General features: G+C 43.3%; 1 protein-coding gene across 1 annotated transcript; it reads left to right on the top strand.

The window, feature by feature from the left end:
• Positions 1 to 6194: 6194 nt before the first annotated feature.
• LOC144681302 (uncharacterized) lies at positions 6195 to 11830 on the top strand. The gene is made up of 3 exons (XM_078542905.1): positions 6195 to 6515; positions 8649 to 8748; positions 10398 to 11830. The coding sequence occupies exons 1-3, from the start codon at positions 6404 to 6406 to the stop codon at positions 10516 to 10518; spliced, it is 333 nt and encodes a 110-aa protein (XP_078399031.1). The 5' UTR covers positions 6195 to 6403; the 3' UTR covers positions 10519 to 11830.
• The last annotated feature ends 3256 nt before the right edge of the window (positions 11831 to 15086 follow it).

Here is a 15086-nt window from a genome sequence, read left to right on the forward strand (position 1 = left end):
GGGGGTAGATGCTGACCCGGCATACTCCAGGGAGGCAGGGACACCCAGGAGGCTTTAATCCAATGAACCTTCAGCTAGAACACCACAGATGGACATCCAACAAAAGCCTGTGCTGCAGGCTCCATACTCGATGCCTGAGTGCTAAATCTACCTGGATAGGAACATTAACTAAGGGCCTTGTCAATAAAGCTCAATGTGACACAACTCAGTCATAACATCATGGGTAACATTAATGATATAACAAAATGAACTTAAGGAAACAAAATGACAAAGGTGTTAAACACCACACCAACTAATCATGACCTCATTGCGGGGCAACAAAAAAGCACCAGTGAGAAACCCGTGGTGTGCCTAAGGTGCCTTAAATTTATGCTTTCGGGTGCTATGTCTAGGTGCTGTCTACTTGCTGGCACTGGCATCTGAGACAGCCTGCTCACTGTGCTGTCCTGTTGGTCTCGTTGACCTTGGCAGCCGTCCTTTGGCCCGTGCAGCCTGTGCTGGCCCCGTCTGGGAGGGAGCGGCCAGTTCTACAGCTGGCATCTCCCCAGTCCTCGCAGCCTCACCGGATGCAATGGTCACTGGCAGAGGGGTGGAGGAGCTGCTGCCCTCATCTGGAGCGCCCTGAGAGGAACCCGCAGAGATGACAGGCAGCTGCTGCGCCGACGTGAGGTCACTTCAGACCTCCCTGCTCACCACAGATGAATGGGCACAGAGCTGAGAAACTTGGTGCTCAGACCATCTCCCACACTCGCACTGACCAGTTGAGGTCAATGCCGATGTGAGGGCTTGTTGGTCCGAGCGCATCTCCAGGAAGTCCCAATGGGTCTCCTGGAGGAGCCTCTCCAGGAGAGTTGCCACTCTCCCCGTGGAGGAAGCATGGCGCTCGGCCATGAGGCTCATTGCATTGGCGATGGTCCATGTGGACTCCTCCATCACGGAGACCTAGCCAAACATAGCCTCATGTATCTCTGCCAGATCCTCCCGCACATCCTGCTGGACTTCCAGCGTTTGCTGCCTCATGGACGACTCCAGAAACACATCATCAGCCACTGACTGAGCATGTGCCTGGTCCCCTGCAGTCCTCCGACTGTTGGTGCCATGGGCACCGTCAGTCTCCGCCAGCTCCTCCAGTGACTGTGCAGTGCCCTCACCGCTGTGCCTCAGGACACTAGCCGATGATCTAATTCCCACCGAGGTGCTAGTATCTGCGCTGGTGCCTGCCTGGCAGAGATGGTGTGATGCTGGTGAGTCAGAGACTTCAGGACCCTCAGGTGTGAGAGTGGGCCCCTGTGCCTCCTCCTCACGGCCCTGCTCTGCTGATGCTGAAAGGAAGAACAAGGACATTTGATTAGTTAACGTGGAGACAATGTCAATGTGCATCCCTGTCCCCCAGATCATTATGCGCTCCATCCTTCCATAATCAATGGTCAAGCCATGTTGCAAACTTCAATCACTGAACATTCAGCAGTGCCATGGTTGCTGGGACACTAATGGTGACCACAGCGCTGGGCTAACCTACCTGCTCATGGCACCCCAGCCTCACCGACACCGGTGGGCCTGGGCGCATGGCACCTCTCCAGATCGAGGGCCTCCTGCGCGAACCTGGAAATGATGGCCAACTGGGCCGGCCCTCTACCAGTCCTCACCCGCTCGGCGGCATTATGAGCATTCTTTTCCTGAAAAGAAGAAAAGAGCATTGATTAGTGCAACTTGTACCTGGAGTCTCTTCGAGGCTGGCCCACCCCAACCAGAGTGGAACATTGCAGGGCTCCAGTGCCTCCTCACCCTGCAGCTGCCGCACATTCACACAAAGATGCCAGGCCTGGTCCCCCCCACCTTGGCCAAATGCTGCCTACATCACATTTGGCACCACACAGTTCAACCTTGCAAAGCGAGGAGGTGCAAGCACGTGGAGCGCAGAGGGCAGGGGGGAAAGCCTACCTGCTGGGTTAAGTGTCCAATGCCAACATGGTACTCGCCCTTTCAGAGCGCAAAATGTCGTTGAAACGCTTGCAGCACTGGATCTAGGTGCGTCGCACCACGTCGCGGGAGCTCACCACCACCGCCACCTCCTCCCAGGCACATTTGGTCATGTGGGGGGGGGCCTCCTCCTCCCATCCCTGGGAACGAGGACCTCCCACCGTTCTGCCACCTCCTCGAGGAGGGCAGCAAGGCAATCGTCTGGGAAACGAGGGGCACAGTGCCCCCCCTGTCCTACCCTGCTGCCTGGCCTGTTCACCAGCAGTGCCCTGGGGAGTCCTTCTGCTGGCCATGTTTGACAGCCTTTGCGAGGCTGCAGGACCATTGGACCCGGCGATCATAGCAGTCCCGCCGTCACCCGCCCACTCCCGCTGTCCTCGGGAGTCACGTTTCATGCTGGGCGGGCCTTAATTGGCCTGCCCGCGTAAAATGGCGGCGAGGACCCGATCACGGGCGGCGATTGCCTGCGCCCACTCCTGCATGGCCCGCCCGACAGGCAGAAAATTCTGCCCTTTATGTTTTTATTTCAGATTTCCAGCATCTGCAGTATTTCGCTTTTACCCTATCCATTTGTCCTTTGTTTATTTGTGTGTGTGTGTGTGCTGGGGAATTTTAAGAGGGATAAATAGTTGCATTTCCAGATTGCAAATTATGTGTTAACCACTTCATGCAATTTGTTTTAAGAAAGAAGTTTAATTGATAATAAATCAATCATTCTGAGTTTATTGAAAGAAACCTGGTTAAAGTCTCTGCTATTCTGGGTCCAACAGCAGCCAAGGTAAATAATTGGCCATTTTGGTGAGTGAATTAAACTTTTAAACTAACGGTGCGACCTGCGGAGTAGTGGGGTGAGGCAATCCGTGCACGCCTCCCATCCCGGTTGTGACACTGCATAACTGAGGGATCTGGGTGTCCTTGTAAATGAGTAACAAAAAGTTAGCATGCTAGTACAGCAAATCATTAGGAAGGCAAAAGGAACGTTGGCCTTTATTACAAGGGGATGGAGGATAAAAGCAGAGGGCATTATTTTAAATGGGGATAGCCAATTCTAAATGGAGCGACCGATGCCAAATAAACGCTAACTTGAAGGCAACTTAGCAAAGTGGGAGCAACCAATTCTAATTGTGGATAACTGATTTCAAATGGTGTAACCAGGTGCAAATAATTGTCAATGGGGATATCTGTTTTACACAGGGATATACTGAAGAAAACAAAGTGTAAAGTCTGATTTTGCATGCTGGGTTGGGGAGGGTGGCCTAAGGATAACTACTTTGGATTTTTCATCAACATCAGATTGGACAAACTGAATTGGATCGTGCTGCAAACTGGAAGAGATCTTTAGAACTGGGATATTTCCAGGTAATAAGCAGGAGAAATTATGCTCGCCATAAATGAGTGTGGCAGATTTGGATCTGTTCATGGTCTACTCAATTTCTTGTCATAGGGCAGAGGCCATATCTCAAAAAGCTTTCAAGTGAACCTTTGTTTCACTCCCTCTGGGTACGGAGGCCAAAATTGGCCCTTCCACCGATGGGAACAGTTCCTCCCTATCTACCATGTCTAGACCCTTCATAATTTTGAACACCTTTATCAAATCTTCTCTCAGCCTTCTCTTGAAGTACTCCAGGTGAGGTCTCACCAAAGCCCTGCACAATTATAATAAGACTTCTTTAATCATATGTTTCAATCCCTTTGTAATAAAGGCTAACATAATATTTGCTTCCTGTGCACGCATGTTAGCTTTGTGGTTTGTAGAATGGTTACAGCACACTCTTTGTGTGCAGGCTGTCTCTCTGCAAGAACAATTCAGCTAATCCCACTCTCCAGCCCTTTCCCCATAACCCTGCAATATTTTTCTTTTCAATTCCCTTTTGAAAGCCATGATTGAACCTGCCTCCACCACACTCTCAAGCAGTGCAATCCAGATCCTAAACCCAAGGTACATAAAAATGTTTACCTTCTCGTTTCTTTTTGCCATTCATCTTAAACCAGTGTCCTCTGATTCTCGACCTTTCTGCCAAAGGGAACAGTTTCTCCCTATCTACCATGTCCAGACCCCTCATGATTTTGAACACCTCTATCAAATCTTCTCTCAATCTTCTTTTCTGTAAGAAGAACAGCCCCAGCTTCTCCAATCTATCCACGTAACTGAAGTTCCTCATCCTTGGAACCATTCTTGTACATCTTTTCTGCACCGTCTCCAATTTCTTCACCTCCTTCCTAAGGTGAGGTGCGCAGAATTGGACACGGTGACATTGAAGCCGAACTAGTATTTTATAAAGATTCACCATTACTTCCTTGCTTTTGTATTCTATGCCTCCATTTTTAAAGCCCAGGAACAGATATGCCATTTTAACCACTTTCTCAAACTGTCCTGCCACTTTCAACAACTTGTGCACATACACCCCAGGTTCCTCTGCTCCTGAATCCCTTTAGAATTGTATTCTTTATTTTTGTTATTGCCTCTCCTCATTCTTCCTACCAAAATGTATCACCACGCTTTCCTGCATTAAATGTCCACCCATTCCACCAGCTTGCCTATGTCCTCTTGAGGACTATCACTATCCTCCTCACAGTTATAATACCTTCAAGTCTTGTGTCACCTTCAAATTTTGAAATTGTGCCCTGCAAGGTTATTAATATTGATCAAGAAAAGCTGTGGTCTACTAACAACTCCGCATAACCCCATTTACTTCCCTCCAGTCTGAACAACAACTGTTCACCACTGCTCTCTGTTTCCTGTCACTCAGTCAACTTTGTATCCATGCTGCCACTATCATTTTATTCCAGGAATTTTAACTTTGCTTAGAAGCCTGTTATGCGACACTTTATCAAAGACCTTTTGGAAATCCATGTACGCATCAACCACATTACCGTCATCAGCTCTCTCTGTTATCTCACCAAAAAAACCTCACAATCAAGTTAGTTAAACACCATTTTCCCTTAACAAATCCATGCTGGCTTTCTTTAATTAATCCAAATTTGTCCAAGTGACTGTTAGTTTTGTTCCTGATTATCATTTGTAAAAGCTTTCCCACCACCAAATTAACTGCCCTGCAGTTGCTGGGCTTAATCTTACACCCTTTTTTCAAACAAGGGTGTAACATTCGCAATTATCCAGTCCTCCGGCACCACTTCTCTACTGATGGAGAATTGGAAAACTATGGCTGGTGCCTCTGCAATTTCTACCCTTACTTCCCTCAGTATCGTTGGATGTATCTAATCTTTTCCTGGTGGCTTATCAACTTTAAGTACAGCCAGCCTTTCTAATAATACTTCCTTTTCATCAGATTTAGCCCATCCAGTGTCTCAACTAACCCCCTCTTTCACTATGACTTTGGCAGCATCTTCTTCCTTGATAAAGTACTCATTTAGTGCCTCAGCCATGCCCCCTACCTCAATGTGTAAGAGGCCCTACTCCTCCTTTTATCATTTATATACCTACAGAAGATGTTTGAATTCCCTTTTATATTAGCTAACAGTCTCTCCATGTATTAGGACACCAAGGTTAGGGGTTAAAGGCATTATTTTGATTTGTAAATTTGGTGTATTTTGAAGGAGATCTGATAGAGGTATTCAAAATCATGACGGGTCTGGACAGAGCTAACTGGGAAAAACCATTCCCACTGGTGAAAGAACCAAGAACGAGAGGCCACGGGTTTAAAGTAATTAGTAAAGTAAGCAATAGTTATATGAAGAAAAACTTTTTTATGCAGGGTTTGGAATGCTCTGCCTAAGAGTGTGGTGGAGGCAAGTTCAATTGAAGCATTCAAAAGGGAATTAGACTGTTATTTGAAAAGGAATAACGCAGGGTTAGTGGGGGGGGGGGGGGGGGGGGGAGAAGGTGGGGGAATGGAACTGGGTGAGTTGCTCATTCCCAGAGCCAGTGCAGGCATGATGGGCCGAATGGCCTCCTTCTGTGCTGTAACAATTCGGTAAATATCAAATGATACCGGTGCAGCGGGGTGATAGCTACAGGTACCTAGATCAATGCACCCTGGGTTGCACTTGCTGTTTCTGCTGCCGGGAAGAAAGGGCGAACCCGGCCACTTGTTGCCATGGGAGGTGGCGACGCTTTTGGCTGGCGGTGGCGAAAGGGGGAGGAAATGTTACGGATTCCTGGCGCTGTGAACTAAATCAATATTTGGTGTTTGGGGGCTGGCGCTCTCCGGAGGGAGACAGCTGCAGGCTTCAGTGTGTTTGCAATCATCAAAACAGCCAGTGCGAGCCCCAGCAAAACACACCAGGGAGGAAATGACTTTTCCTGGCAGCGATTCTGAGAAGGGATCCGAGTACCGCCGGGGGGAGACTCCAGGTGCCGGCGGCTGCCTCTATATAAAGCCGGACCCGTTAGCCTGACGCTCAGTCCGCTTACCGTCTTCTTGGTCTGGGCTGAAGCTACCTCTCTGTGTGTGACACCGTGATGGCTCCTGGCTGTTCCTGGCACCGGCTGACCGTCTTGGCAGTGCTCTGCTTCGGTTTGATCCTGCTCTGGGTGTCGAGCCACTCCGAGGCAGCGGTCTATCACGGTCTAGGTAAGGAAAATGTGACCAGGAGCCCTCCCGAAGACGCTGCCATGTGTACATATTGCAGCCAGTGCAAAAGGAGACAGAGCAGGCTCTGTATGTTAGTAGGGGAAGTGTTGACTTGGGGTTGAGTGCTGCTGAACCAGGAAAATGGGAAGAATATATCAAGTTCATGATGGGAAGACTCCCAAGATTTGTTGAGTGTAACAAGGGACGATGAGGGATCCAGGTGTTTCTCTGCCACTGGGTCACTGTTGATCTTGTAGCCGACCCTACCTCCTGCAATATGTGTTCCCAGTTTCTGGGTTACCTTATGGTCTATATTAGACTTCCGTGCTGTTAAATTTCTGTGATTTCTATATCCATGGTCTCGGATTGACGATGAGGTTTGTCTTGCTCCAGTCAGGTTCTCAAGCATAAGTGCATGTTTTTGTATCGACTTTTGTGAGGGGGGAAAAAAAAAACTAACCTTTTAGATCGTCAAATTATTTGTGTTTACAGTAAAATTTAGCCTTTACAAAATGTCAGCTATTTGGTAAAACTTATTTTCTGAAGTATTTTGAGCCGAGGGCACCACACTGTGTAGTGGAGTCGGTGCATTCAGACTCCCGCTCATCCCAAAGGAGCTGGCGGGAGTTTTTTTTTCACCGATGTGTGTTAGGAGACTCCGGGCACCGTTAACACACACACACAACGAATTACATTTTGCAAATTTTGGAAAAGATGAATATTCGACGCAGTTACTTTGGGCTACAAGTAAATTTTTTATATTTTAATCTCCAAATAAGGCAGTAGAATGCTGAAAAATGCAACGTCGGTCACCAAAGATGTTAGTGTACGCCTGAAATAGGGACAATTTTACCCATGCTGTGTATTTCAGCATTAATATTCTTAATTTCAGACTTAGTGATTTCTAATTTGCTATTTGTCCCGACACTGTTCAACGGTGAATGTTGGAATAAAATGTGTATAGAGTTACTCTAATCACTTATTTAAAAAAAAACAAGTAGTCTTAGGTTAGAAGCGGGGCGGAGAGGCAATGGACAGGACAAGGCAGTGGGTAGTCAGACTTTTTTTTAAAAAAAAATCAATTAATGGGAAAGAAAGCTGAAATTGGAGCGTTAGCGGACTGCTGGTTTCAACTGTGCATTCGGCGCCTACTGGAGACTGAGATGCTCTTGTTTTTATGGTGGTGCCAATACACATTGCCAAATTCACTGTTTACAGATGAGAAACATCCAACTTCCACTTAATGGATGAGGTGCAACAGAGAAATGGCTCTTGCAGGAGGTGTGGCGCTCCACTCAGAGTGGGCAACAATATCATGGTTGATTGAAACCATGTTGAATTTGCACATGTGAATATAATGTGCCTTACTGGCAGAAGGTTGGCTGAAATCCTTTTTAAGTTCAATAATGCAATCACATTACCAACTTTCGATAATAGTCAAACTCGTGCAAATGTAGTTAAAGGAGTTAAAATATTGTGTGCGACTATTCTAATCCCCTTCCTTGACTATTCCAACACAGCCCTCTCTTGGCAAGTAGCCAGTATTAGCGCTTCATCCGCGCTAGAAGGACAATAGAAAGGCAAGGTTAAGGGGTGCTTTCAAACCCTTATTCTGATGCAGTGTGCTTTATTCAGACTGTCCGTTTAATCAGATAATAATGACTTGTTGAAACGCCAATGAATCATTTTTTCTCTCTCTAAAAGTTACTTAACAGGCCATCAACATACCAGACTGTTACTAAACCTTGCGTTGTGCTGTTGTGGACCCTGCTAAACTCCATCTAAATTAGCAATCCTGATATTAATTCAGAGAGGGAATATTTCATCCCATTTTTCTAATGAAAAGTGCAAATATCCAAGTTGTACAGACTCACTTATCCGGGTAAGTGGGATAGTCTATATGCAGGGAAAAAAACGTCACTGCTGATGTTGCTCCAAAATTTGAACCCTTACTGTACATTTACTTTGTCACTCCTGGACTAAAGCAAATAGTGTGAAATGGGTAGGCCTGGAGGACCATTCTCAACAAGGGGCAATCCTACATAAAATTATCCTCAATGTGCTTAATCTTGACCAATGCAGGTGGACTGACCAACATATTTTTATTTTAACGTCAATATTCTTTACTTGCAGGAAAATGCAAACACAAGGACAAGATTTTCAAACCAGGTCAGAAATTTGAAAGAGGCTGTGACAAGTGTTACTGTGCAGAGGGAGGTTACTTCTGTGTCACGTGAGTGTATTTAACTTTTACATCATTGGCAACTGCTGACCATTTTCAAAGGTGCTAGCTTCTTTCCAAATGATTTTCCCTCCCCATTTTAATTTTCCCAGTTCCCTGGAAGTTCTGCAATTTGGTCTTTTTTTTTTAAAGCAGGAGTCCAATAACTTTCAGTTTCATCCAGTACTGCTAATAGCAATGCAAGGTTAAACTGAGAATTTGAATTTGTTCACTTACCCCACTTTGAAATATAGAAGTAGAGATGTATGGTAGCATAGGGATTCTCACTGGTTGAGTAATCTAGAGAATGGCAGTCTGAGAATTTGAATTCTGTTCGGCAGGGGGGAGGGGGGAATATATCAATGAATTGACTGTGAAGTTATCTTTTTTAAAAAAGGGTTCATTAATGCCCTTTTATAGAGAAAGAAACCTCTCTTCCTTACCTAGTTTGGCCTATGTGTTCTAGTCCCACACAACATGGCTCTTAACTGCCCTCTGAAGTAGCTACAATAAATGTCAGCCCACCAGCATCCTTTGAGGGTGACAAATGCTGTTTGAGCCAACGATGCCTTTATCCCCAGAACCCTAGTTGGCTGTGCAAAGCCTCTCTCTCTCTCTCTATAGCTGTAGAAGTGGTAAAAGTTTGGTACTGAAGTAGCATGTAATATTTCTTTTATCTTGAGCTTTATTTGAGTACAAATGTTCAGACAGAGGGAGAAATATTTTTAGGACTGTTAAGTATAAAAGACAACCAGTGAAGTGATTCTGGAAACTTATTTTGCACATTTAATTTGATTTGAAGACCAAAACCATAATCGCTGACACCCACCATAAACTCTGCTCCATTCCCATCCCTGGCCACTCACTTGAGTTTAGCCAGACAATGCAAAGCTAGTTATTGTAGGCATACTGCTCAATTCTAAGCTGAGTTTGAAATCCCACATCCTAGCTATCACCAAGATAGCTGCCTCAGCCCCATTACTGAAGTCCTCATTCTCAATTTTTCTCACATTTTGCCTTAATTTCTGAAATGTCCTTTCTACCAACCTCTTAACTGCAACTGGCTCAAAACCCAGTCATCCATGAACTATTATGTCCTAAGTTCCATTTGACCATCACCCTCATCCTTGCCGTCTATGCTAACACCCTGTCCCCCTCCCCACAATCAAACTTCAGATTCCTCTTTCCCCTCTCCCCATTTTCTCTCTCATTCTGACCTCATCTGCGTCCTCATCACCTTTTTCTTCCCCCCACCATCCTACCTCTAGCATTTTGCCAATGAAGCAAAGCTTTCATCCCTACTCTGAAATTTCCTCTCTAACTGTCCAAAAAAAACTTTTCATCTGAACTGCCAGTGTGCCCCTAATTCTTTAGACATGGTTTGCATACCTACTATCAAGGTTATTTCCTCCACTTAGTAAAGAGCCTTAGGACAATTGCTACTTTAGAGATGCTATATAAATGGTAGCTAAATTGCAAGCTAACACAATGTAGACTTTTGCTGACATTGTAATACACATTTTCTTTGTTCAATGAAATTTTAAACAAATTTTAAGCAATTGTCTTAAGTCTATTATCTTGCTATTGATTTATTTGATGTTACTTAGGTTACATAGATTGAGAACTCATTTAAATAGGTTGTTTTTCTCTCTCCTGCGCAGACCAATGAGACCAACCTCATGGCCTAAGAAATGTAAGCCTGTCCAGATGGATTGTGGCTACCGGATTGTGTATCGCTCTCATCCAGAAAAAGAGTGCCGTGCATACAGCTGGGTTGGCTGAACCTAGTCACTTCAGGCATTTATTCTTCCTCCCATTGACTGTGCACTATTAAAGAAATGACAAGATTCTTTATAGAATCCAGAAGTAAAAACATTGATATGGATATATTTGACAAGGACAATTTTGACTGCATTGTACAGATTATATTAAGATGAATATTCAAATGTTGTCTTTACAAACATCTGGAAACTGATTTAAGTAGGTCTGATTAGTTCTTTTGACTCTACCTGAATTTCAGCCAACTCTGGAAAGAAGTTAGTTATAATAAGGTTTCAGCAATTGTGTCTCATTCCATTATCTCAATAAGATATGAGAGTTCAGGGTGAAGAAACATTAGGGAATCTACTCTTTTTTTCCCCCCAAAATAGTTCAGTTTCCAGTTAATAATTTTGTGTGCTAAGTTCCAGAACTGATTTAAGAGTGAATCAGTAGAAGCAGATCACTACACATTTTGAGCATGTACTGAAAGCTGTCATGTGAAAGATCATCCAGCATTCCTTCTGCTTTGAGTGCATGTTGGCTTATTATATGAACAGACACTGAAGTAATTTTCTGCATTTATTATAAATCTTCTAAAATGGTGGTACTTTGGAATTCATTTGAAGATCTAAAGTGGACTTAATTCAAAGTCTCCTGGTTAGTTTGCAAAATAGTGAGTGCTTTGAATAAACCGAGAAGGTTTTATTTACTTTGAACTTTCAAGTGTAACGAATCTCACTAAATGTAGCTGTACACCTATTATCCCAGGGATTGGCATAAAGAAAATTTATGAACAAACTGACTAGATGTAACCCTGCAATGTTTAAAAGCTTGTCCACACACAGCTGAATCTGCTGCATTATGTAATATTATGGTTGATTTATAGCAAATTATTTTTAAATCTAAAAATTAAAATAACACTTTTCTAAAACTGCTCTTTTTTTTTACACTAGGCACAAAATGGTACCTGTTTGAGTCATGCTCAACCAGTAGCAAAATAATTTGGTAGTCTTGAACATTGGCAGGACTAATTTAGAGTGAAATTTTAAAATAGGCCTAAAGGTATCAAAACAATGAATTATTTTATTCCTGGTTTGCAGTTTGAACAGAAATGTACTTTGGTTTCAAAGTTTCCAGTAACTAGACATTTGTTGACTTTTATATTGTAACTAGATTAGTTATGTACTTTGTTTTACATATTCATGTTTTTATACAATTTATTATCCTTTTTTGTATTGTTTGGGTACTGTGACAAACTCCCAAATGAGGAGTGAAATTTAGCAGAATATTTAATATAAAGAAAGATTATTGATTTTCTAATAAATGACATTCAAAAATATTACTGAGTTATTCTTCAGTCAACATCGCCAAACAATTCTCATTGCTATTTGGGTGATCTTGCTGTGCCTTGTTAGTCTACATGTGTGACTACATTTAAAGTAATTCAGTGGCTATGAAGTAGTATGAGATGTCCTGAATTTGTGAAAGGTGCCATTTTTCTTTAAGCGGCTTCAGAATTTTGATCCTCTTTCAAACTGCTAGTCACTGTTCTAAACCAACTCCATAATGAGATACATTAATTTATATAATCCTGTACTGGGGCAGACCTGAAGCATTGGTTTACTTGCTAAATAAGCTTTTACAGCTTCAACCATTTTATCAAGCATTGTTTTTTAAGAAATGTTATTGCTTTCAGTAACCCTCCTATATTTTTAAAATTCATTTCTGGGATGTGGGGGTGCCAATAAAGTGGGCTACTTTGTCCTAGATGGTGTAAAGTTGATAAGTGTTGGAGCTGCACTCATCCAGGCAAGTGGAGAGTATTCCATCACACTCCTGACTTATGCCTTGTAGATGGTGGACAGGCTTTGGAGAGTCAGGAGGTCAGTTACTCGCTGCAGGATTCCTAGCCTCTGACCTGATCTTGTAGCCACAGTATTTATATGGCTAGTCCAGCTCAGCTTCTGGTGAATGGTAACCCCCAGGATGTTGATAGTGGGGCGATTCAGTGACGGTAATGCCATTGAATGTCAAAGGGAGATTGTTAGATTCTCTCTTGTTGAAGATGGTCATTATCTGCCACTTGCGTGGCGTGAATGTTACTTGCCACTTGTCAGCCCAAGCCTGGATATTGTCAAGGTCTTGCTGCATTTGGACATGGACTGCTCCACTTTTATCTTAAATCAATGAGACTATGCAGTTAATTAACAAAAATATAACCAATGTATGATTTAACCTACCTTTGAAAAGCACAAGTCATGACTAATATACATTCTTCTAAACAAGTTTAAAATCTCAAACCTGGGTTTCAGTCAATTCTGATCAAGTTGAACAGCATAAAGGTGGTGGTGGTGAGCCTAATGCATAGTAAAATTAGTGTCTTTACTTAAAACATATGAACTAGGAGCAGGTATAGGCCACTCAGCCCTTCTAGCCTGCTCCACCATTCAATAAGATCATGGCTGATCTGACTGTAACCTCCCACCTACCTAATAACCTTTCACTTCCTTGTTAATCAATAATTTATCTAGCTCTGCCTTAAAAATATTCAGACTTCTACTGCCTTTTGAGGAAGAGTTCCAAAAAAACACACCCTCAGGAAAAACAATTCTCATGTGTCTTAAATGAGTGACCCCCTTAGTTTTAAACCATGACCCATAGTTCTAGATCCTTTCCACATCCACTCTGTCAAGACCCCTCAGGATCTTTAAGTGTTTTGACCAACTCACCACTTCTTCTGAACTCCAGTGGATACAAGCCTAACCTTTCCTCAAGACAACCCACCCATTCCTGGTATTAACCTAGTAAACCTTCTCTGAACTGCTTCTGACATAATTACAATGGACAATTTCACAATTGCTCACATTCGATTCCATTTGCCAGGTCTTTGCCCACTCACTTAACCTATGTCACTTTGTAGCCTCCTTACAACTTACTTTCCTACCTGTCTTTGCCATCAGCAAATTTAGCAACCATATACCATCTGTCCCTTCATCCAAGTCATTTATATAAATTATAAAAGGTTAAGGCCCCACCATTGATTCCTGTGGCTTACCATTCGTTTCATTCCCACCAACCAGAAAAAGACTGTTTCCTGTTAGCTAGTCAATCTTCTATCCATGCCAATATGTTACCCCCTATAACATAAGCTTTTACTTTCTGCAATAACCATTGATGTCACCTTATCAAATGCCTTCTGGAAATCTAAGTGTGGTACATTCACTGGTTCCCCTTTATCCACAATAGTTTTTAATAGCTTAGTGATCGTATATAAGCTGTGAGGAAGCAGGTTCCACCTTGAATGGCATTAGTGAACTGGTAGCTTCCATTGTCATTTTTATTCCAGTACCACATAACCTGCATTATATTTCACAACTTGCATGGTGGAATTTTAATTCCTGCCCATTGTATTGCCATTCCAATACTATAATCATTAACCTACTATATCCACATTGAAAAAAGGAACACAGCGTTAGTAACTTTTCTAGAACACCTTTTAATGTAATAAAACATCCCAAAGCACTTTACAGGGCCATTATAAAGCAAAATATGAAATCAAGTCACATAAGGCAATATTAGGCAGATGACTAAAAGCTTGGTCAAAGAGGTAGGTTTTAAGGAGTAACTTTAGAGAGGGAAAATGAAGCAGATAGGTTTCAGGGAGGAAATTCCAAAGCTTAGGGCCCAGGCAGCTGAGGGCATGATCAACAAAGTTGGAACAATTTAAATTTGGGGAAGCTCAAGAGGCCAAAATTAGAGTGCAGATATATCAGTCAGTCATGGGCAGGAGGAGATTATAGAAATAGGGAGGGGTGAGGCCATGGAGGGATTTGAAAAGAATGAAAATTTTAGACATTACTTAACCAGACGATATAAATGTATCTGTATGAAGAGTGAGATGACCAGGACCAGAACCTAAATTGGGGATAAATGTTTTTTTTTTCTCTCTGATTGGCAGCATTATGGGGACTAGTGTGCTCTAGAGTTTCAAATTATACATATGGGCCAGAATCTTGTGTTCACTGATGCATAAAATGACGTGCAGTGACGTCGGGTGTGCGTCCTGTCATCGCGCCTCATTCAGATCCTCAGTGCTGGGAGCCTGCTGAACTGTCAAAGGCCTATTAAGGCCATTTAGATTCCAATTAAGATCATTAACTATGCTACTCGTCCAACCTTAAGGTTGGCAGGCAGGCGAAGAGCCCAGGTGGCCTTCGTATTTATCATGAAACCTCATCCATGGACGGAATGAAGTTTCATGAAGGGTTTATAAATTAAATATATTTTTAAATTAAAATTCATTGACATGTCCCAGCTCATGTGACACTGTCACATGAGGGGACATGTCTTAAAGATATTTTTATCTTCATTAAAATTTTTAAAAATCAAACTAATCTCCCTGAGGCAGCTCTGTGCCTCAGAAATTTCTGTGCTCTTTCGTGCACATGTGCAAAAGAGCGCAGGCCCTGACTCAGCCTACTCCCCTTCCTACACAGGGAACGGCCAGCACTTCTGTATGCGTGTCACACTGGGCGGGCCTTAATTGGCCCACCCACGCAAAATGGTGTGCCCAGCTGATCGCGGGCAGT

This window comes from Cetorhinus maximus, chromosome 6 (genome assembly GCF_964194155.1).
Source record: "Cetorhinus maximus chromosome 6, sCetMax3.hap1.1, whole genome shotgun sequence".
NCBI classification, from domain to species: domain Eukaryota; kingdom Metazoa; phylum Chordata; class Chondrichthyes; order Lamniformes; family Cetorhinidae; genus Cetorhinus; species Cetorhinus maximus.